Source organism: Stegodyphus dumicola, chromosome X2 (genome assembly GCF_044657685.1).
Source record: "Stegodyphus dumicola isolate Sdum_Otavi_A_Nest chromosome X2, ASM4465768v1".
Lineage (NCBI taxonomy): Eukaryota > Metazoa > Arthropoda > Arachnida > Araneae > Eresidae > Stegodyphus > Stegodyphus dumicola.
In genome coordinates this window covers 178141321-178166743 of record NC_140781.1, presented here as the reverse complement: position 1 = coordinate 178166743, position 25423 = coordinate 178141321, and the positions used below count along the sequence as shown (strand labels likewise).

At 34.0% G+C, this 25423-nt stretch overlaps 1 protein-coding gene across 1 annotated transcript in view; it reads left to right on the top strand.

The window, feature by feature from the left end:
• LOC118203700 (rap1 GTPase-activating protein 1-like) overlaps positions 1-25423 on the top strand; it is a 220969-nt gene that overhangs the window by 147187 nt on the left and 48359 nt on the right. Inside the window, exons 2-4 of the mRNA XM_085809675.1 lie at positions 13281-13359; positions 14512-14598; positions 20282-20371. Of these exons, the coding sequence (XP_085665801.1) occupies positions 13281-13359; positions 14512-14598; positions 20282-20371 (256 nt within the window). The remainder of the gene's footprint in view (positions 1-13280; positions 13360-14511; positions 14599-20281; positions 20372-25423) is intronic.

Genomic DNA, 25423 nt, shown 5'->3' with positions numbered 1-25423 from the left:
AGGCTCTCTTTCATGTCAGGCTTTTTATATTACTAGTATAAGCACAGAAACCGGAGAAAAGGGAAGACTCCCAATAAGTGATGAGCAGTGGAAATTTTAGCAAAGATCTTGCACATAATCTTATAAAAAACAAAATATCAAATTCTAATTAAATATTTAACTTTTTACAAAAATAGAAAATATAATTTATGAACAAAACATTTTAAAATAAAAAGAAAAAAATTATAAAACATCGTAGAAATTATATAAGAGTAAATTTAATTGTGCGGCACAGTTTATACCAGAAGCTCCACACACTATTTTCTTCATTCATGTCATGTAATCTTCTATGAGGTTCTAACGCCGAGACATGATTTTTCAAAATAGCTTTTACAAAACGCTTAGGATCAAGTTATCTTAAAGGTTCCCACTTAAGGTGATTGTCACTGAATTTGAAATATGCTGTACAGTCAAAAATCTTGCATCTTCCAGCTTTTAACGAAAAAGTAAACAATGGAACTTTATTCCACTGTCGTGACGTTAAACAATTTGATAGCTTTTTTATACATTATTGAAAATAGAAGACATATTCCAGCTTTTATTTAGGCTATCTACCACACGACTGATCGAATTTTAAAGAAATCAAACGAACACCTAATTCTGAAAAAGAGAAAGGAAGTCAAAATGCGATTATAATATGCAAAACATGGGGTTTTTTCTTTGATATAGAAAAGCAAACAAAGCACGAAGGACTGGCAAATTTAAAAAGAGATTCGCACGAGGTCTCTGTTGCTCATCACTGCTTCTAACTTTTGTAATGTTTACGTCTGAATGGTTTTATTCCTGGTCAAACCCTCAGGAGGATGAAGTCAGCGATAGATGTTAAAGAATGTGGTCGAAGCTTGCTTTGCTCTCTCACCATAATGCTTAGAGTATTCCTCAGACTGATAAATACATTTGGAGCAAAGAATGAATGATATTCATTCACCAGAAACATGTTCGATTACCTTGCGTTTCTAATGGGCGATGCGACATAGCAGAGCGACTGGCATGGTAGTTCGGTCCTGGGTTTGAAACCCGGCGAACGGGATTTGGGGCATGGGCGTTTCGCCGTGTGTAACGCGGATACGAGCCAGTTTCCTTTAAAACCGTTCTCCATGGGGCATCCCTTCCTTTCTGTGTAACGCCTAATATGTAGCGCGTCCTAAATGATGAATATAAGCAATTTTAATTAGTATAAGATGGAAGATTTCGAAGTTCGCTATGAAAAAGCGAATACTGAAAGGTAACTTCTGCCCGATGATCAGTGTCCCTTTTTTAATTTTTTCTTGCAGTGCTATAAATGCTTCCCTATGTAGATATATTATGCAATCCTTTCCTTGCAGCAGATTTTGTGCGCGGTAAGTGCTGTGAGATACAATCAATTCGCAGAAGAAAATCTAGCCTTGCTGCCGATTCTGGATTTTAGCTGATTAGGTGAAAGTTTGGAACATGATTCGCACCGAACATCAATGATACGAAATAAAGTTGTGGCCTCTGTATTCGGTCGTCTGAGTAGGCATTAAGGTGAGTGGATAAAGTGAGCATGACTGTAATGAGATCTCTTCCGAGGCACATATGGCTCTAAATTCCTGTTTAAGGAAAATATCGCCGTACATCCTTGGTGTGTGGCTATTGCCTTGCTACTGGAAAGTGAAGACATATATTAGATGGACTGGCCATCACATTCCCCAGATTTAATTCTATAGAACACTCAGGGGAATGGGCTCTTTGGGCCTTGCCATATGTTAATATTTACCGGAGAGTGTCCAAATGATAAATCGCGACAAAGCACACGAGGTCTATCTGGCTAGTTAAATCCTAATTTTTACCTGAGAGCAACCGAAGAATGGAATCCAAAGGTCTTCTGGCTTTGTTCTTCTGTCATCAAACTTGCCAGTAGATTTTCGGATGGACTGATTTTTTAAGTGCAACATTCTGCAAAGGCTCTACAGGCAGAGATAATTGTGTACTGTCGGAGACTTACCACTATGCCTGTAGTAAATCATCTCTGATAACCATCATTCTATTCGTGTTAGCATCCAATAGCTGAAGATGGTGATGACGAAAGAATGGGCAATGTTGCAGCCAGAAATCTTCAGTAACCTCAGGCAAGATATGAACAGCTGGAGCAATCGTACATCGATATTGGTGTGTGTGTGTGTATTTAATTAATTAATTATGGCAAAGCACACTAGGGCTATCTGCCTAAGGGGAGGGATGCCTTCGTGGAGGATAAAAGTACTAAGCTGGTCCTTTAATTTTGCAAGTAAGTGTTTTTAACTGCATTCATCAAATCTGAAAACATATATTTCAAACCATGGTTATCATAAAAAAGCATGGTTTGAATTATTTCCGTGTATAATGTAACTAAAGCATGTTATGTGCCTTATGAAATTAAAAATTGTAATGGGGGGAGGGCAAGCGGGATCCTATTTCAGTAATGAAGAATGAATTTCGTATTGTTTCGAAGAACTTCTAAATTAGAAAAGGTAGAAAGCTGCAAAATTACTGTTAGGAAATAATATATTAGTTTTTTCCGCTAATGGAACCCTATTTTACAATTTTTACATTCCGGCATCCTTAGGAGATTTAAAACTATGCAAATATCAGAGGTAATGATAATATTATAAAGAAATTTTACTTAAAATTGTACAGGGTCGTCAAAAGAGATGAATCCGATTTTAAATCATTATATTGTGCTTCATCGCAATTTAATCCTCTTGCTTTTTACGCAGAAACAAAAGTGAAGTGTCTAAATTTTAACTGCAGGGAGGGCCGAAGTAACCTTGACGTGCGCAGAAGCTTTTCTGAGTAGTAATGAAGCCGTGGCGTTTAACTAATCATGTTCCATGAAGATGGTTGTGCAAAAAAAAAAAAAAAAAAAAAAAAAGGTACACTGTGGGCTACAGTACGCAGAACCTGCTGTTATGAATGTTCATAGCGATTTTAGAGAACTTAGGGGACACAGTAGCTTGTTACAAAACGATCACTTTTTGTCATTGCTAGAATCACAGCAGACATGACTCCAGTGTATTTGGATGAAAAGGGAATGCAACTTTGATACCTGCAGAGTAACCAAAGAATCTCTCACAGAAATTATTTACTATGTAGTTAAAAAAACAAAATTAAATTTTATGTTGATTTTGTAATAAAAACTTTTAAGCTCCCTCGAAACAAGTCATTATGATCAAAATATTTGCTTTGTAAAAAGTTTATAATTTTAATACATTCGAATAATTTTAGACGGGACAGAAATTTGAATTTTAATGACATGTTTGTGTCTAATCTCTCTTTTGTTAAAATGTTAGAAGAAAGAAAACTTGACATATCTACTTGCGGTTTGATCTAAACTTTCGAAGATGATAATTTTACACTTTTTTTTTATGATTGTTTTATTTGTATTGCATATCGTTGATTTTTTTTTTTTTTTTTTTTTTTTTTCATAATTAAGAAAAAAGGAAAAGCATTATTCTGTTTTCAAAGCCTTACGTATTCTGCCATTTCTTTTTTTCAGTCAGATTTCTGTTTAGTTTAGAATGCGGAATGGTGTATAAAAGAATTGCTAAAAAGGGAAAGTTATTGATCTGGCGAGATACGTTGACATTAACATATTACGAGTTTAACTAGGCTTATTTTCGGCATCTGAAAATACTGAACTTAAACGTGTATCCATCTGCTCCTTTCCGTGTTATTAATATGCAATAAATTTTTCTTCTCAAAGTTCAAACATAACGAGTTATTATCCTTATTAAATCCTTCTAAAATATTTTTCTAATAAAAGAACTTTCCATAAAATTAGAAGAATTCGAAGAAAACTTTAGTTCAGTTCTGAAGCTTTCACGCTGTATTTTTAATCCTTTGCATTTTAATATTACTCAATACTGTACTTACAATATTTTCTGTTAAATTATCCTGTAAGTCGTTAGGCTAATCTGCCACATTTTGACTTAGTCCAACAGAATTATTTCTGTTAATCCAGAAGTACTTGGCTTGGGTAAACCCAAGTTGGGTAACTGTTAGGTTGTGTTCAAATAAAAGGGTTTTATACACCCTTCTTCTGACTTTTGTTTTGTTTCACAAGGCTAGAAGATAATTCTTTAATAGTCTTTTTTTTTTTTTTTTTTTTTTAAAGGCGTATAGTGCTCCCGAAGGTAACTAGATTTTATTAGAGGTATCAAATTGATCAAATTAGGTCAGCTTTCAAAATCTTTCACCCAGTGCAAAAGGGGTCAGTTTTTTTTTTTTTTTTTTTAGGTAGTATAAAAGTGAAATTTCACTGAATGTAAAATTTTGAATTTTAGGATTTCTACGCAAGATATTTTGCAGTCATTTCTGAGTTAATGTTTTTCCATAGTAGAAGGTATATCTTTTAAAAATAGCAATCGGAAACTTAACAAGGGTGGTTGTTTTCAGCAATATTCGCATACTGTCTCAAAATATTTATTTAAAAACGTTTTAGTCTTGGGCATTGGATTTCATGAATTGTATCGAATATCTTTTTTCGACTTTTAAATTCCCTACACTTTTACTAAAAGGTATTACGTGATCAAAATTCTTATAGTTTGAAGGTTAGGTTATGCTACTTGATTAAAACAAAACACATGAGGGCGAAGGGATGCCTTCGTGGAGGACTGTTTAAGGAAGACTGGTTCGCTTTCATGTTACACATGGTGAAAACCGCGAAAAACCAATCACGTCGAGAGCCCTCTCGTCTGAGTTCGGACTCGGGTCAATCTCATTCAGCTGTCTTAATCACTCGACCACTCCTCATAGTTTGAAAGTCTATTTTATTTGACTTATTTCACATACTAAAATCGTGAATTTCAACACCGGTTATTTATTTGATCATGCAAGCTTTGCTTTTTCTTTAATCGTGCAAGTACAATATGTAACAGTTTCGAGAAACTATTTAAAGCTCTGTCACAAACTTAAACATTTTTGTCGTTTTTTGTCTCAAAGAATTACCGCTGGAAGAATCTTGCATAGTGCCTTCTCTGCCTTCCGTTTTTTGAATGACTTTGAAAGAGAAAAATCAGTAAGTACATATGCAGGAAATGGGTTCCCTTCGTTGCCTTCCTGCAGGAAGTATAGTCGTAACTGATCAATAGATCTGACAGCATCCTTTGAAATCGCTCACTCAAGTTCAAATACGTCATCCTTTATACCTTCTTGAAATGGAGAAAACAGTTTGCATATGTTTTCTTCATTTCAAATTCGCGCAATCTCTTCTTCCTTCCTATACAAAATCGTTCTAAGCATGTAATTAATGTTAGTTATCTGCCTTTAAATGTTATTTTTTAAACTCTGAATTGAAAAATACACGAAGTGAAACATTTTCTCTCTATGTTATGTTGTTGCATGTAAGCGAAAAAAATCCTTGCCATTTCATCAACTGTTATTTATTGAGATTCACTCCAAAATGGCTGCTTTAGTTAATGACGCTTTGTTAAAAGCAACCGATTATATTGCGACTAAAGTTAGCTTCTAACACTTTTTTGTCCGTCTCAAATAGAACATTTCCAGAAAAAATTATTCCGTCGAAAGAAGCACAGGACATATAAGATGGCAATAACTATTCGTGACAACTGATTATTGTCGAAGATATCGCTATCAGCGTCCAAGATTAAAAGTTTTAGGAAAAAAATAAGTTTGTCTTATCAAACGATATTTAACGAGTTAAATCAGAAACTTCGAGATAAAAATACCCGGAAAACATTCGCCGATTATCAAAACAGATCATAAAATAATTCAGATTCCTGTCTCTAACTGGCCTACGTGTAACAACAAAGCTCGCTTAGTGTCCAGCGACATCACACATTTATTATAGCTGAGACTTAGAAGACGGCGGAAAGTTGTCGAAAATTCAGAAATTTGGTTTCTAATGGGCATTGATTTCACTTTCGAAAGTTTTCAACAGATTCGATTCCTCGACTTTTCTTCTACTGTTGTTTAAGTAGTCAAAAGGTACTTAAAAATGATTCCCTCCGATTTAAAAGTTATTTACAAGGATCATTTAGATTATGGCAAAGCACACTAAGCCTGTCTACCTCAGGCGAAGCATGTCTACTTCGAGGACTGTTTGAGAGAAACTGGCTAGTATTCGTGTAACACAGAGGGCCAAACACAAATTTTTTTGAAGCTAGTATCCACAAGTAGCTGCGTAGTTAAAATCTCTGAATATCGTAGGTTTATTCGGGTGCGCCGTCCCCGGATCGAATTGCTAGTATTCAGCAGTTTTGCTTCTCGATCGCTGCTGGGATGTTTACAAGGAACAGTATGTAATTAATAGAAATTTGATATAATTTTCCACTGAACAATGATTAAAAAATATTTTGTAATGCTAAGAATTCTCTTTCTTCAGCTTCAAATTGTATACGAAGTGATTAGAAATAAATGTTCTTTATTCTTCTTTGCAGTTTACAATACTGATTATATGTTAATGAAACTTGGAATATACATTTGTTGACTATAAGTATAAAAAATACTAAGTAATAAAAACAGTTTTTTTTTTTTTTTTTTTTTTTTTTTTTTTTAAAGCCACCAAAAATTTATTTAAAACAGAAACTGCCGTATTAAAGCAAAACAAAGGGGAAAAGGGTAATAGCATGTGTTTGATATGCATGTCGTGTGCATCCATGACGTGTTGTAAAGTAGGACAGCGTGATCAATCCTCGCAGAATTTCACAGAGATTTTCGAAAAATACTAGAAACGTATCGCGTAATATTAACTTTCAGCTCAAGGCACAGTCTGGAAGTTTTCTCGATAAATATGATCTTTTTAAGTATCCTAACAACCAGAAATTTCAGGTGCTCAACTCCTAAAAAACAAGGAAACCAAGTTTCTGTAAAATTTCTTGATGTCTTACAAGCAAATACCAAAATGTTACTTATTGTTTAGCATGAGGTGCACCTTCATCCTGCAAGAAAACCGTTGTATTTTTCATGCAATACATGAAACACATGCCCGGAAAAAAGCTAACCTCACCCAAGGCGCGGCTATTCTAAAGAGGTTATCACATATGGTGACAGTCCCTGGCAGACGGGACTTTTCTAAGAAACGAGATTCTGGTACCACTGGTTTAAACAGGAGGATTCCTAGATAAAAGAGCCCCGCTGGAAGCGAAGGCCCGCCTAGCTACGGAAACGATGTAGCGGCTACGCGGAATTTTTTCAAACCTCACCAAAAATGTCTTGACTGGAGCTTTGTACCGGGTAGAGATCAACCAATCAGACGAAAGTTCTGCTTCTGAAGGATCACGTCATCCTAATCTGAGCGACAATCGATTAATGTTTGGCGTTCAAGTCTTTGTAGTAAGTGAAAATGGTAACCTAGCTACGTGGGTTTCCTGGAAATGTGCGGGTTCTGAGAATTGTCCCTTTCGACGTCAAATCCCGCGTAGCCGAAACATAATGTGATTGGAACCTAAGCGTTTACTGCTCCGTCTAGGGTTAACATATATACCTCAGCTACCCGGAGAATGTTACAGGGCCACATTTCATTAACAGTCTTTCTTGGTAAGTAAAACATGAGCGCGTTGAGCATTTTATGGTTTCTCTAGGAATACCACAGCAAAATGGATCATAGCATCTTATTCAACACAGACCACGGAATACAAAATTCATATGCTCTAGTACGTATGGCTAAATACTGAGAACAGGAAAAGATGCCAACATTTTCATTCTTCACTCTCTTCGTCTTTCTTAATCCAATTCATGTCATCAGTTCTTGTCACAGTCATTTCCAACCACGATATTCTGGCTATGCAACTGAGGAGTTGCTGCCATACTTATGGAATAAAAAGCAGAGCAGGGTTTTTTTCATCTCTAAACGCACTCTGTTCGAAACTTTTAGAGTTAGTCAAAGGTTCATTAGATCGAAAAAGATTTTTTTTTAAATGCATATGTATACACCATGTCCACAAAAGTCATTACTTGGCCTTTGTTTTCCAAACCATTGGTCGTAGACATCTGTTTTCTACTATTACAAAGATGTTACAAATGGGGCAACGATTCAAGCTAGGCATTTTTAAATGACAAGAATCTACTGCAAAATATTGTTCTAAATGAGAGAATCAGTCTGTATATTTTAATAGGAAGAAAAACTAAAGATTGAACGATATTGTTAATAAATAATCGAAATGTTGTATTTCAGAAACTGGTGGGAAAAGCTTATTTAGCTACTGTGACATCAACTATGAAAAGCATAACCAGCAACAACAGCAAAGAAAATATTTTGTATTTTAAATAAAATCAACTATGAAAAGCATAACCAGCAACAACAACAAAGAAAATATTTTGTATTTTAAATAAAATTTTTAAAAAGCACTACTTAATGGAGAAAGTTTGAGCTATATTTATTTCTTCAGATTCATGATCTAACATACATTTCCAGGTTTCATTACTGCCTTTTTATTAGAACAGACTGAAAAGGACTGTGAATAGAGAAACTTTAATTATAAATATCCGGTTTTAGCAACATAAAAAACATTTTTAAAAAATAAATAAAACTTCTTGCTTCTAACGCGTTTCTTTAAGCGTCTTCCCCTTCCGTATCATTTCACAAAAAGTGAAAATGTTAGCATATTCTTGCCTTGATGAAAGGCATATCTTTTTCGCAAAGTAACGCAACCGTGAATTACATCTACAGTTTATATTTGAAGAGAGAAGAGGGTGGAATCATGTAGGAATGATGACATAATATTCATAACGGAAGCAAATCGAGATTGCAACGAGTATTATGTCTCGAAGTATACGTGCATCTCGCTCTTTCGTTTGGCTTAAGAATACACTGGCTCTTTTCATCCACAGGCGACTCTCAACCGGCCTTACTTTATATACTTATGTAATTTTATATTTTGAAGCAGTGTGCGTAGTTCATTGGTAATTATTTATAGATGCCAGTAGTTAAAATGATAATGTATACTTAGTTTTAATAGGTCTTATCTGCTTCAACAATAGCCCACCAGTGGTCGAGCGGTAAGGTCGCTGAACACTTGTGTTCAAAGTTCGAGTTCTGTCAGTGTTAAAAAAAATCGGTGGACAGGTTATTCTGCACGGGAGTTTTTGTGTTTTTTCCTGTGATAAACGTGAATACGAGTTTTCCTTTAAAAAAATCTTCCATTAAGACACACTTCCGTTAGGCAGATAGCCCTTCTGGCTTTGCCTTAATCAACTAATCTAACCTAACTTAACCTGATCTATTTCAATAGGTCCTAGAATTACAATTTTAGTTGCTGATGAATATATGAATGCGAACCATTTTCCTGTGATAGATTCTTTGGATACAGCAAAGCACACGAAGCCCATCTGCCTAAGTATAGGGATACCTTCATTGATGACTTTCTAAGGAGAACTGGCTTATATTTATATTACACGTAGGAAAAGCCACAGAAAACACGCAATGCAGCCAGCTTGTTCGCCGGGCTTCGAACCGGGTCGAACTACCAGCATTCTGCAGTCTCAAATACTCGGCCATTGGTGGGGCGTTTTCCGTGTGAAATTCTCCAGGAATGTATGTATTTTCCCCTTAGGCACAGGGCTCTCGCGTTCATTATCATTATTGATTAAACATACAACTAAATGCAAATGCATTGATTTCATGCTTTACTCTTTAAATTCCATTTAATTCTTCATGCTTTACACTTTTATTGTTTTAGTTTACATTTGGCGACAGTGCAAGTAGCATTTCAGAACCCATTATTTCGGAACACGTGAAGGAAATAGAAATTGTCTTTTGGTATCAATTAAAGCACTATCTTCATCTGTGCCAAGTGAATAACACTAATTAATGCTGGTTACTTCTTTGTTCTTGTTCACGGCGAAGACAGGTAATGCGGAGTTTTCATGGTTTACCCTATGTGTAACGTGAGCATACGCCAGTTATCTTTGAGGTCTTTCATGAATTCGTCCCCTTTCTTAAGCTTGTAGCCCTCACTTCAGCGGCCGAGGATAAATTGTTTTGGTTTTGGTTTATTTAATTATGGCAAAGCATACTAGGGCTATCTGCCTAAGGGAAGGGATACCTTCGGGAAGGACTTTCTAAGGAAAACTGGCTCGTATACACGTTACATATGGGGAAAACCACGAAAACGCCCATGCAGCCAGCCCGTTCGCGGGATTCGAACCTCGATATATTGTTTTGCTTTATATGATTATGGCAAAGCACTCTAGGGCTATCTATCTATCTAAGGGGAGTTATGCCTCTGTGGACTAAGGGAAACTGGCTCGTGTATACGTCACAGACGGGGAAAACCACGAAAACGCCTATGCAGCCAGGCCTTTCGCCGAGATTCGAAACCCCAACCGAACTACCACTTCGCAGCGACTTCACTGCTCGGCCGCTGGTAGACCTGGCCGAGGGTAAAACGGTTGAATGTTGGAAGCTGCCCTCGGGTTCAAATCCTTGGGAACGGGCTGATTGCATGGGAGTTTTCGAGGTTTTCCCCATGTGTAACGTGAATACGAGTCATTTTCCCTTATTAAAATCTTCCACGCAAGCATCCTTCCTTGACATGTAGTCCTCGTGTGCTTTACCCTAACTAAATAATTCGTAATTTATTGCTGATGAAAATGAATGCTCCCGAACTGAGAAACATCATATGACAATAACCGCAATGGCTCAAATATACGAACAAAGGATGCAGAAGTTGCTATGGTCGTAGTGTCGAAAAAGGTTCTACCCTTCAGTGACAGAATAGATAAGATCTCTAGACGCTAGTTATTCTACCCTGGTTCGAATCCCGCAGGCTGATTGGTTGCATGGATGACTGCCATTTGAAATGCTTTTCCGATGAAGACAATACTATGTGAATGGAAGTTTTTAGATGTTTGCGGGAAATTAAAATTTTATTTAACTACCTTGTTTTGATCTCTTAAAACAACAATAAAATGTGCTAATTCAAGGAGAAGGCAGAAAACTCTGGTACTGTTAAGGTTTCGAACTATGATTTTTGCTTAACTATAGTAAATCTGAGTTCTTCTAGACGAATTTAATTTTATATAACGCTATATTTTTTATAAACGCTGCGTTTTATAGAGCAAGTATTTATAATTGTATATAAATACTTGTTAGTATACCGGTTAAAAAACACAGATCATAGATTAATAATTAGATTAGGTTACATTACTTATTATGGCAAAGATAACGTGCGTTCAGTGGGACGTCATTGCGAAAATTTTTCTAAAAGTAATTCGTTTTTACGTTTAGGAACGAAATAGGGGGCCTCACCTTAAAATCTGTATTGTTGAAAGTTGCCTGAAGGTAGTTGTTCATTCTGATTTTGTGATTTCAAAAATTTTATTTGAATAAATTTCTATTAATTCATATTGTACAGTAAATAATTCTTCTGAGATTAGTTTTAATTTAAACCGTTGTACGCTTCCTTAGGTTTTAAAAGAAAAAAAAAAAAAAAATCGTACGCTTTTAACCATGAGCTACTATGATGCATTTGTTTCCTATTTAAAGTTAACTTTTTTTTTTACTCGCCAACTTCTTCTAACTTACCAAGCCTCACAGACTGGAGGAAACGGCGTTCGTAAAAGTCCTCATCTTTCTTGCTTAAAAGCAAGATTGCTAAAGATTAAAGGCCCACCAGCGGCCGAGCGGTAAAGTCGCTGAACACTGGAAGTTCGGTCCGAGGTTCGAATCCCGCGAACGGGCTGGCTACATGGACGTTTTCATGGTTTTCCACATGTGTAACGTGTGTACGAGCCAGTTTCCCTTAGAAATTACTCTACGAAGGCATCCCTCTCCTTAGGCAGATAGCCCTCGAGGCTTTGCCATAATCACACGCACGTGCACACCCGCTAAAGATTAAAGTTAACTGCAGATTTGATAACATTCTGATGATTGCTTTTATCTAACTGCTAGTGGCAATATTTTATTCAGCGACTTTGTTCGCTTTTTAGGCTTCACTGTTTGTATTTCCATTTTTTTGTAAGTATTTACTAATATTTTAAGCATATCTGTAGTAATTAAAGTTATTATAAAGCAGAACAGTCTTTTAAAGTCTTTAGTGTTTATGCGGATTATTAGGGGGTAGGGGATTCTAATATATTAAACTAAGTAAATTTTGTAAGTTTATGATGTAAGTATATCTAAACTTTACTTCCTTTATTTTTATTACTTTGCTGTATAGTTTGGAATTTTAGGTAGAAAAATAGCTTATATAAAATTTGCTTATATTTGCAAAACCGTTTGCAATTCCTTTTAGGTTTTCATCAGTTTACTTATATCACCTAAGAAAAGAATGGCGTAAACCTAATATAGATTGTTCTTAATTGCGTAAAAGGCAAAGTGTATGGCGAACTAAGTTTTGAAAAATTCTGTATGAATATATAATTTAGCCCACCAGCGCCCGAGCGATAAAAGCGCTGAATACTGGTAGTTCAGTCCGGGGCTCGAGTTCCGACGAACGGGCTGGCTGCATGGGCGTTTTCGTGGTTTTCCCTCATGTGTAACGTGGATACGAGCCAGTTTCCGTTAAAAAAAACCTCCACGGGGCATCTGTCCCTTTCCATGTAGTGCCTAAGGGCGGAGCACGTAATAAGTAAAAAATATGTATATAATTTAAACATTGTCAGGTATTTGCGAATATTCACTGTGCATAACATTATTCTGTAACAATAGCTTGATCCACCAGAGAATATAAAAATACTGTCTTTTTGTTGTAAGACTGGAGTGTCGTATCTTAGGTATGTTTTCGTATAGCGTTAAAGTTTCTTCGTTTTTATTATGATTCCAATGAAAAAGATTTTATATAATTTATTGTTAATGAACTAAAGTGCTATTATGCGTATAAATATTAGTGTTCCTTTGCAAAGTGGATTAGAGTTGTAATATCCGTTGTATTATTATATGCTCATTTATGCGCAAAGAATATTGCATTTGCTGAGCAGCGCATCATATCCTATTTGCATTTTATTAAATACAAAAGTAACTGAAACAAGTTGCGGTGATAAATTCAGTGTTACTGTAATCTTAACCTTTTGTTCAATACAAGGAAATAAACATACTTAGTATTCGAAATTCTGAACAAACAGATGCCAGATAAAATTATGAAGCTTTTCAACTTTATCTGTTCCTGTTATCGCTACTTATTGCTTGGTAACCATTTGAAGTCTGGGACTTCTTTCCTAAGTGCCGTTTTTTTGTCTTGTATTTACTGTTCGCTTATGCAGTGTTATAAGTTAATCACTAGATTGTGATGTTCAGTAGTTTTTGCAAGATGTGACAAAATGGGTATGTTCTTTTCTTTCAGACGCAGGTCGATGGAAAAGAACTGGCAAGCGTCCGCTCAAGTGGCTCTTGACGATACGGATGCGGAAGAGTTAAATAAAGTGAGTAACCAATTTTATCTGCAATAAACTTGCTTTTGCACTGAGTAATCTAAAATTAACTTTTTAATTGTTATTTTTTCTTGTAAAGAGCATGATTTTATTGGAGTAATCAACTTTCTTTACTTATCATAAGTCCTATGACATGTGACTATTTTTCAATTTTTTTTGTGGCACAGACAAGAACTTGAAAGGTAGAAGCCATTGTTAAAGTTGACTTCAGTATTTCAACAAATGTCTGAAATGTTATGTAAGCATATGGGGAGAGTAATAAATTCATGCTTATATCAAATTAAGTTTTCAAGATCTGTTTATGTATTATTGTATTTTTCGTTCGCTATTGTGCTTTGATTATTCTGTTAACTGAAATATAGCGATAACTGTGATATAAATAATTGATGATTATCAATATTGTACAGTGCAGGTTAAGAAAGACACCTTATCCGTTTATCTCAGTGAGTGTTTTGAATTTTGTTTTAAGAACTTGTGAAATATTTTGACGGAAAGAATATCAGTATTTTAGTATTTGATATAAGAATCTGTTCTGATCTGACATCTAAGGAAGGTAAATTGATAATTAATTATAGCAGAGTACTCTACCTTGTGAAAGATGTTTTCGTGGAGGAATGGATAAGAAAAACTAAATTGTGACCGGTTTATATCACACATCAAGGAGAGCAGTGAAAACAGCAACGCTGTTACCTCTTTCTCGTTCTGGAAGTAGAATCGGGGATGAAACTACCAGAATCCAGCAGTTCTGTTTACTTATCTCTTGGTGAACCCACCCCTGGATAAATGATATGCTGCAGTTCTATGATATGATTTCCGGTCTGGCGAATGAGAAGGATGCAATTTAGACGACCCATGTATGTTTTGCGTGCTGTTGTTAAATGCCTTGCTGTTCTGCGGGAAAAGCAAAGCGATATCAGTACTGGAGGATACAAAATGTTGACATACTGAAAATTTTCAGGACACTGAATATATTTTTATTTATTTATGTGTGTTTATTTTACGAACACTTTATGTAAGGGATTATTTAATTTAATTATTAAATAAGCCTAGAACAATAATATTACATGCGAAAATTTTTTAGCTTTGCACTTTTCATAGTCTTTAGTATTTCTTGTTAACTCTAATAGGATCTTGCATTTTTAGGGCACACAAGATTTGTTTGAATTGCTCGAGAGGCTGCAAAAAAGTCGACTTGATGACCAAAGATGTGTTTTACCATCTTCTTTGCAAGTAAGTTGCTGTTTAACTCAAAAACTTCGGTACCGTTTACAGTCGGTACTATTATCAACATACTGTAATGAATGTAATACTGTAATACATTGAAACTTTCCTGGTAGTTTAAAATTAAACAAAATTTTTTATTATGGGTACCTGTAACTATCTATAATTTTAGCAGCCGGGAGTGAATAGCGAAGCACGTACTAATTTGCTTTTAGCTGCATTTATCTCGATTGAGACAAGAAATGCGGAAAATGATTCACGTATTGTCAATGAATTATTTGATAATTTATTTGTACTTAGATCGTTTTAGTATAATAACTAAAACATTTAATTTCTCGTTTGGTGTAGCATATTTTATGAATGGAAGATTTGAAATACTTTATCATGTATCATGTATCATTCTTATAAATTTTTGAGTGTGCAATAGTGTCAACCGTACACCTTTGACATGTATTTTAATTTACGAGTAAATATAACCTTTAATGGATGCGGTGTCATTGAGAACAGAAAACTAATCTTCGCTGCTTCAAGTACGTGATTCGCTGAAACTAACGAGAAATTGCGAAGGCGCATATGCATTGGTCTAAAATGGACTTAAATCTCGAATATATTCGGAATGCATTCATTTTAAAATACATTACTTGATCCGGCGATCAGCATTAGGCGTGTTCACAAAACAAGCAGAGTTGGGGAGGAGAAAAATCATTTGCTGGCGAGGCAAAGCTAAATCATTTTCCGGAATGCGGCGCCGCTGGAGCCGAAACAATTATGGCAATAAATAAAAGCCGTTACGTACTTGGTGGAACTCTTAATAAATGTCTCTTCTATCGAAATTCAGTCGGTGATTACATCCGAATGATGACACATTATGAGATTTGATCTACTTCTTTTTAGACATTTATTTCCAGTTTTGCAATAACCGAATAAAATTACTTTTCGTCTTTCTGCATTTGTTCACTCTGATTTTCGCGTTTTGCAGCAATGGAAACTTGCAAACCATATCACTTTGAACTAAGTTTTCATCTTGAAAACACCACATTTGCTTTTTTGCTCTTACTGACTTGCCAATTTGCTAACGCTTGCTGCTTTAAATACATCTCAAAATTTGCATATGTTATATGTAAGTTTTGCTGGACTTCAAACCATGCATCTAACCAATCCTTACCATTAGCAGATGGCCTTAATTTTATAATCGAGTCCTTGAATAGAAGTGACATATCCAGGTCCATTGCAGTCATTTTGCAGCATCATGTACTATAGTGATGGTGAACCACTATAGTGATGATTGCTAAATTCCATATACTCCAGTGTCTTCTGTTTTTGTAAGACTTGTATTGCTGGAATGCTTTTGGAACATTATGCAGATTTCATGAGATGCCTTGTAATGAATTTCAATAAACAAGGCTGCATTGCAAGCAGCAGTGTACTTAACACATTTATTCAGTGCCATGCTTAGTAACTACAAGTAGAGTTAGGCATATGGAAAATGTTATTAGTAAGGTGTGCCTGAGGTTTTGGATCTTCGGTTTTTATATCTTGCTTTCTACGTTTCAGTTACTGCTTTAGAAAATAAATAAAATCAATTTCTTGGATTGTTTTTCTAATGTCTTTTAAAAATAGCTTTTCAATAGTAATAAAACAGATTTATTTTGAGGTAATTAATTTTAAGACATTCGTTTATGTTAGGCATGTCAAACTCAATACCTTAAGTGGGTCAAATAGTCATCATTTTGCAATTGGAGGTGCTGCAAGATGAAAAAAAAGTTTACTTAATGATGTGTTGAAAAAGTGAATAAATGCAGAAAAATTTACCCTATTCTTTAAAAAAAAAAAAAAAAAAAAAAAAAAAAAATGGAAAAAAATCCTGATAGTAGATTGATACCTATTCATCCCTGACACACAACATCTTTTTTCCTGCTACTGGCTTTCAAATGTATGGATTCATATTGCTCACTTTAGTAATTTTCAGCCAGTTTGTATTTTGTTGAGGATTTACTTCCTTTCGTAAGTGATAAAAGCTGTTCACTTTGATACATACTATCAAACTTGGAAATTGCATATAAAATTTGCAGCTTTTTGGAAATTGTGAATGCAGGTATTTGTAGAATTCTGAAATACCCACTTCACTGAATTTCCCTTATTACCATCTGTTAATGGGTTGGCACTTCCTCAACATCAGTTAAAAAAAATATTTATTTAAAGAGACGATCTCAAGCAAAGAATTTTTATTTGGAGCTCTCATTCATATTCTTTGATCTCAAGTGTTCTTTTTTAGCACAGATCTTGTTTATATGCCTTAATGTTTTTTAGTACTTTCTCAGAGTGAACTGAGGACCGCAGAAAAATGTGTTAATACATGTATTATGTACCTGGTGTAGGTTTTACAGTGAACATATATATATATAGGTAGAGAAGGGAGATATAATGTACTAGGCGTGTTTATTTATTTATTCCAGGAATTCAACTACATTAATCAAGTTTAAACCTAAAAACTTTGTACTGTGTAGTCAACTTCTTTAAGTTTCAAATACTAATTTAGGAATAATCAGAAAATTCATCAAGCTTAGTCTTTAGAATACTTACCATAACTTTGTTTCAGTTTGATTTTCTGTATTTGCACATTTTTAATCTTTATCACTTATATTGTTTTCTAAACTAATATCAGGTGTGTTGTGAGTTTCTATCTCAGTGCTTATACTCCATATATACTCCTTTCATTCTATAAAAGGCATTGCTTTGGATCTGTTTGTGTTTGAATATGTGATGTCTGAAAGGAAGTTAAGATAGTGAAACTAACAATATTGTGCCTGATTGTGTGCTGAAAACATGATTTTGTTGTAGATCATAATAAAATTTGTTAAAGAGGTAGAAATTTAATATTTCAAGTTTACTGAACATTACTTCTACACATGATCAATCATTCACAAAATGCTCTGCATTCTTGACTGATGTCAAGTTTAACTTTCATTACCTTCGCTGGTGTTAAGATATGAAGAAAAGTGCCACAAATATGAAAAACACTATATTTTTCTTACTAGTTTTAATTAGTGAAACAAACTTCTTTTTTTGGGAGTGGTTAACACAGCTGTTCGATACTGATACTATTTATCAAAATAAGTTACTCATCGCTTAATTAGGAGTATATGAGTAATTGAGTAATATTAGTATTTCATCCTATGTTTGGTTCTTAGCAACTGCTTGTTTATATTGGTATTTCTGCAGTATTTCTTACTAGCTAATTTTTTTCAGAAAGCCATCCTTGCATTTATTCCTTCAGAAGCAGTTAAGTGTTGTACTACTTTTCTATGTCCTCCCAAACAACAGCTTAAATAAACTGTAATTTTACAGTAAGGTATAAAAGGTCTTAGTATCCACTTGATGATGACTTTCCATTTTGTAGCTTCACTAGAATTCATGTGAGGAAAACATACAGTACCAACATTTTGTGCATGAAAATGATATACAATAATCCTGTTAAATATATCTGCTGTTGATTAAAATTCTTAATCTGCTTTTTAAAAAAATAATGAATGAAATCACCTGACTTTATGCTTAGGGTAGATGACTTAGGTGATCAAGTCACTTATTGCAGGCTCAGGGACTTCTGTTCAAGCCTGTGTGTAGTATTTGTAATAAGCGAAAGCAGTTTATGATACTCTTCTGTTATGAAGACTGGATTCAGATGTGTATATATGTCTGTGCATATATGTGTGTGTACACACACACACACATATATATGCAGGCATACATGAACACATACATCCATACATACATTTCTGGAGCCCGATACATTCATACATTTATTCAGCAATTACTCTGTTAAATTACATTTTTTGTTAAAGTTAAGTAATATGTTGTATTTATGTGCAGAAACATAAATTGCATCTATAGGCAGTATTTTGCAGTCTATAGGCAGTATTGAAATAAAATGATTGTGATAAAAATTATTGATACAGTCAAAAGTCGTTAATCCGGACTCGTCGGGACTTCGGCGATTCCGGATTATAGATCATCAGTTTAAATCTCGTAAGATGGCATGCAGAAATTACAAAATTAAAAATATGAAACCGTAATTTATGAAATAAAGAACAATTATGATCTAAAGGGTATCAAAATTTACAAAAAGAAAAAGCTTAATATTTATTTGTTTACTTTATTAAGCATTTCTTTCGATGTAAGTTGCTTCGTTTCATGTGATAATAATTTCTCTTTAATTCTATTAAACAGACATAATTTCTTGTTTAGTTACAAAGTTCCGCTGTTCAAGTCCTATAACTGCTGTGTTGAGAATACCGACTAATTTGTCAGTCAAAATGTTTTCGTTTTCAATAACATCTGGGTCACTTTCTTCACTATCAGAAGTGAATTATAATGACGAGGAACTTGATTTAAATCATATCAAAGACGGAGTGCATCGAGATGAAATACTACACTTAGTAAGGAATTATAAGCCAAATAAAATATAAACCATCTGCCCTGAAGATAAGGATAGTGCTGACAGATCAACTTCCAATCCGCCGTGTGAAATTGATAAACAGATTTCGGATTTCAAAACATACTTTCGCTTTGTAGATACAAATTACATATTAGTAAATATATATCGGAAATTCTATTTGACATAATCGAAAGTTCAAGCTTACTTTTATGAAATTGCTCTAACAGTCTGCAAAAAATAATAAGCCGGATCGAATTCGAAGATTAAGGAACAACGCAATCTGCAACATTAACTGAATTTTTAGCTTAGCTTATACCTCCGTTACACATTAAACGCGCATGGGCACAAACGTATTCGCAGACATAAAGGTCTTACGCGCACTCTTAAACGCCTGTGCGCATCCGTGAATGCGACGCATGCACAGAAAGTTTGTAGCTTTGAGGTCCGGATTATAGATCATTCCGGATTATGGGTGTCCGAATTAACGACTTTTGACTGTATACATATTTTTTTAATCTGCAGCTTTGTGCAAACAACCGTAGGGATTAGGAATATCTAATCAAAATATGCATATTTCTTCTATGAAGGTTATCTTTGTTGAAATTTTATATCTAATAATTTTCCTTGTATCTGAACATCTTTTATATTTCATTCATTTAAAAATAGATCTGTATTTTTTTAAAAAACCAGAATTAGATTCTAAAATTGTTTCAAAATTTTATGCTGCAAAACACGCACAATTTGCCAAAAGCTCAAAATCCTCTCATCAAACATATTTGAACAATGAATACAAGAAAAGATAATATAATATAGAACTTATGTTATAAGATTGTTTCAGTTTTATCCTGGTCTTAAAGCATGATTTTTAAAATGACTGTTGTGCATTATTGGCTGTACAAATATTTATCTTCTGTAATGCTGGTATAGTCATCAAATTCTGTGAAAAATATAAAAGGAAGTTAATACAATAAAGCACATTAAAAACATATAAAGAATAATGTAATGCATTCTTGTTGCAGTAAATGGTACTGAATTTCTTTAAGATGCAAAAAATGCTTAAGCAAATTTAAAGTAGTAATAAAAAAAGTCTGCATAGATATTAACAATAAATTTATTTACATTTCATTTGCAATGAAACAGCTTTACGATGCATTCAAAGTATTATGTAAATGATCTATTTTATACTCATCATGTGTCTGTATTTCATAAAGATCAGTTTCTCATAATTTCATTGATCTTTAATCTGCTTCCTTTTAGTTGCCAATATCAGGTGCCGAGTCTCATCATGTGGAAGATCAGCAGCTGACCGCGGAAGTAGCAAGGAGTGACAGTGATTTGCTGCGAAAGGTAATTTGAAAATTTGTAATCATTAGTTGATACTAAAATGTCATAATTTGTAAATTTCATCTGTCTGAAATGGTAGCTAATTGTTACACATTTGCCTATAATAAAATGTAAAAAGTAATGACCAGTGACACCTCACATTCTGGTTGATTATAATGAGAGTGATTCCAATTTTCAGTCTGCTAGATCACATGCTAAAATAAAATCTGAAACAGATTCATAGTTTTTTCCATGCAATTCATATGCATTCAGACATATTCTAGCAGCATTTTTCAGTTTTATTCATTGTAATTCAAAGAGCATTCGAGTGATGATGTTTTCAACTTTTATTCTGCTGTCATTAATATTAATTCTTTTTTCTGAGATACGTATTTTAAAGATTTATAATGCCCCTCCCAAATAGATTTTCAGTCATGCTAAACTGTCTTTGATATTTGGAACAGTATGTGAAAATACCATTTTTTAGAATTTTAATATCTACTTACGCCTTTAAATACCACATTAGAATTTGGCCATGTATTTTCTTTCAGGGTATTAAAGAAATTCACAGCTTAACAAACATACCTGGCAGCATTTTATTGTTTTGTTAAAGCAGAGAATTGTGACACATAAATACTACAATAAATGAATAGAATATGCAAATTTACTTCTGTCATCGTATACAATCTATAGTTTTTTTCATTTAATTAAAAAACTTTTTATTAGTTTTATTCTAAACATGTTGTACCCTAATAGCATCAATAATTTTCTCCTGTACTTATGGCCTACATTCCCATTAATGGCCTGGGTCCAGTTGGTCCTGTGTTTCTGTTAATGGATGACAACACTCATCCACATAGGGACCAGCTGGTCAATGATTTTCTGGAAAGTGAAGCTGCTTGCCACATGGATTGGCCAGCCAGATCTCCTGACCTTAACATTATGATATATATCTGGAACACTCATGGGAGGGCAATTTCTTCTTGCCATTCCTGTCTGAGATCCATTCAGGAGTTCAAAAGTGCCTTGCTGCAGGACTGGAATCCACTGTCACAGGATCTCCTCAGCTGTCTCCTGTCCAGAATGTTGTCATGCTGTGCAACCTGTGAGAGGGGACAAAACCCATATTACACTAATTTTTAGTTCAATATCACAAAATGGATTAAAATTAATACACATTTGTCTCCTTAGAGTTTTTCACAGGTATGAGACCAAACTGCATAGGATAGACACCAGCATTGCAGTGACATGGTGTAAGAACAATACCAGCTTAGAGTGTGCATTGAATAATGCAGCTGAAGATTATGATTAGAAGAAACACATAATCAAGAGGGAAAGGATTTGATTAATTTGATATTTTTTAAAGTTTACCTGGATAGGATCAATATGGGCATAGACCTGAAGCAATACAGAGTTTTCAGCTGCACTATTGAGCCTGTGTAGGCAGACATTTATTTCCCAAGTAATTACAGTAAAGAATACTCTAAGTCTAATATAAGTCATTGATTTCAATTTACTCCAATGATAATTGTTTTTTGTTTGTCCCAATTGCTGCTTTTTTGTTCATTCTTTGTTGTAATAACTTTGTTGCTAATCCACCATTACTCACATCCTTGTGCACTCCTGTTCCTGTTTCCAGCTTGTACAGTGTTAATGCAGTCTGATTGGTCAAATATTTTTAAAGGTATTGAATTGTCTTTTGCTGATCTTCATTTTAATGAAAATTGCATTTTTCCTTGGTTAATCTCTTTCATGGTTCTTTGCTCTGCATTTTTGTATGAATTGTCTAAAAACTGTATAAAAATGTTTTCTGTAAGCTGGAAGCAGTAACTAGGCTTTCTATATTTATTAAGTAACTTGCTAAAGCTGTAGCTAAACATTCTTTCTTCTCTCTATAAATAAAGTAAAAACGTCATTGGAAACAAACTTTAAATATAGCTCTTTTCTTTGCATATGGAAGAGACAAGGAGTCTTCAACCTGAGACTCCTCTTACTTGCTGCTGTTAATAGAAATTTTCGTTCAACTAGTGATTCTTGTCCATTTCCCATTCTGAGTGCTTTCATATGCATTAAGCTTTTCTGCTAAAGTTTTTGGTTCCTCATTTTTCTCTATTCATCAACTAATTGTTCTTTGTGTTATTTGTTGTGTGTTTTTTTATTTCACCATTGACTGTTAAATGTGTTATTCCCTCAAAATTTTTAGTTCCTAATTCGCCATGCAATTTGTTAAAATGCATGTTAATCTGGTGAGTAAAATCCCCCCCCCCCCAAGTATCCGGCAGAAATTTTTGAGGCAATATGAATTTTTGCCAAAATATTTCTGAGATAAATTACTTTTCAGCTGTAGTCGTTTGATGTGAACAAAGTTGTTACATTTGTTATAATTCCAGTGTAATGATTTTTGAGGTCTTAAATATGTTATATAATTATGATCAGTCGCTGTCCTTCACTGATGTTCAGATAATTTTGAGCATAAACTGTCTTCTTTTGTTTCATATTTTTGAATGCTTTTCTAAATAATTTGTCAAAGCTTTATCATTTTTGTAAGTACAGTCAAAAGTCGTTAATCCGGACTCGTCAGGACTTCGGCGATTCCGAATTATCGATTTTTCCGGATTATAGATCATAAGTTTAAATCTCGTAAGATGGCATGCAGAAATTCTAAAATTAAAAATATGAAACCATAATTTATGAAATAAAGAACAATTATGATCTATAGGGTATCAAAATTTACAAAAAAAAAAAGCTTAATATTTATTTGTTTACTTTATTAAACATTTCTTTCAATGTAAGTTGTTTAAGTTCCTTCGTTTTATGTGATAATACTTTCTCTTTAATTCTATAAACAGACATAATTTCTTGTTCAGTTACAAAGTTCCGCTGTTCAAGTCCCGTAATTGCTGTGCCGAGAATACCGACTAACTTGTCAATCGAAATTTTTTCGTTTTCACTAACCTCTGTGTCACCTTCTTCATGTCTTTATCCATTTTTTGCAGCAATTCTACTTTTTGTTTGATGGACATCGAAACATACTTTCGTTTTGTAGATCCTTTGGGAGCTCCAGCATAGGAAATTCTATTTGACATAATCGAAAGTTCAAGTTTACTTTTATAAAATTGCTCTTACAGTCTGCACAAAAATAATAAGCCGCATCCAATTCGAAGATTAAGGAACAACACAATCATCAACATTAACTGAAATAGATAATTAGATAATTTTAGCGTATACCGTCCTTTATACATAAAACGCGCACGCGAAAACGTATTCTGCACTTGAGCACACGCATCTGCGCAATCGTAAAGGTCTGATGCACACGCGTAAACACCTATGCGCATGTGTCAACGCGCCGCATGCGCAGAAAGTTTTTAGCTTTGAAGTCCGGATTATAGATCATTCCGGATTATGGGTGTCTGAATTAACGACTTTTGACTGTATATAACTACTTCTAAATTTTGTAAATATCTGCAATTAAAGTGTTTTTTCATATTAAATCCATAGTTATTTTTGAATACTTTAAAATAAGCTATAATTAAATTTATGATTGATTTTCAGTACTAAAATCAAAATGTAAAAGTATCTTTTATCATTTTTGTTAAAGAAGCAGGGCAGCTTTTGAAACAGCATTCTTCACATATAGCAGTATGCATAAAAAAATCTTTGATGCATGAAAAAGTTTATAATGCATTAACATTGTGAGCATGTGGATAATTCCCACTTTTACTATTTTTGTCTGTGGTTATTATTCAATGTTTGGACACCATACATACAGCTTGAGCTGTCCTCTATTCTATATATCCACTATGTGCCTTGTATTTTTAAATATAACACAAGGCAACAAAAATAACACACACATGTAATTACGTTTACAAAAATATTTCTAATTTCTATGTTTTAGTTGATTTTGTTTTTAAATGTTTCAAGTCAGCTGAATAAGTAGATACTGTTTAACTTTGAGTTGTTGAAAGTAAGTATTGCTGCTTTAGAAGATATGCTGGCAAGTGTTTGCATTGCCATTGAAAACAATGAACTTAATTCTTTGTACTGGAATTTTATGAACTTCTGTACTTCCCCCCCCCCAGGGATGTGTTTTGTATCCAAATGGAAACAATGCAAATTAAAGATCTTTTTATTTTCTGCTGAGGCTTAAGTTGTGAATATGTTTTCATGGTTTACTGCATGTAAAACATAAATACAAATTACTTTTTCTTATATAGTGAAAGTGTAAGAAAATGTCCTTTCCTTTAGGCAAATAGTATTATGACATAGACAATCATTTAAAAAAAAAAAAAAAAAAAAAAGACCTAAATTTGTGGTGGCTGGGATGTGTCATTTTTTTTACAATTTTTCAGTTATCAAAATTAAATAGCTTTGCCGATGTCTTAGATCTGGTTGATCATGAATACAGTTGACAGATATTTGTGTATTCATGCTAGGAAACTAATAAATCCCAGCACACACAAAAAAAGATAAACATTGATAGTTTTTTTCTTTTTAAAAAAATTTATACAGGGTTGCTTTACATAACAATCATATCCTGCTTCAGTAAAACATTTCATTATGCAGAATACTTTATAGACACTATCTTATATAGGAATAATTTTAATCCATCCCCAAGCATATTCAAAACAACAAAATTGTAAAAAAATTGAATTTTAAGAATATCAGTTGCCAGCAGCTAAGAATTAACTTATTTGCTAGTTAGCAAAAGTGTGTATGTTAATCATGTATGTGGGCAGTCTGATAGTTTTTCAGTTCATATAATTGTGATAAATTCTGTCTCCCTCTACAGCTGGAAGTTTTATTTGCCATTGACTTTCTTGTACATCTGCCTTTGCAGCCCTCCCTGGGCTGGCGGGATAGGTATCAAGAAGGTACTGAATGTAATTAAAATTTTAGACATCATCTTCAGTGTCTTGAAATAGAGCATTGCCATTCAGTAAATCTTGTCAATCTCTTGACCTTGTTTGACTGGGATATCACCATGTGAGTAGGGCCTGGATCTCATATTTTCAGAAGATCCTTGATGATTGCAACTGGCATGGACTCTGTGTTCTCACCAGATGACATTTCCTTTTG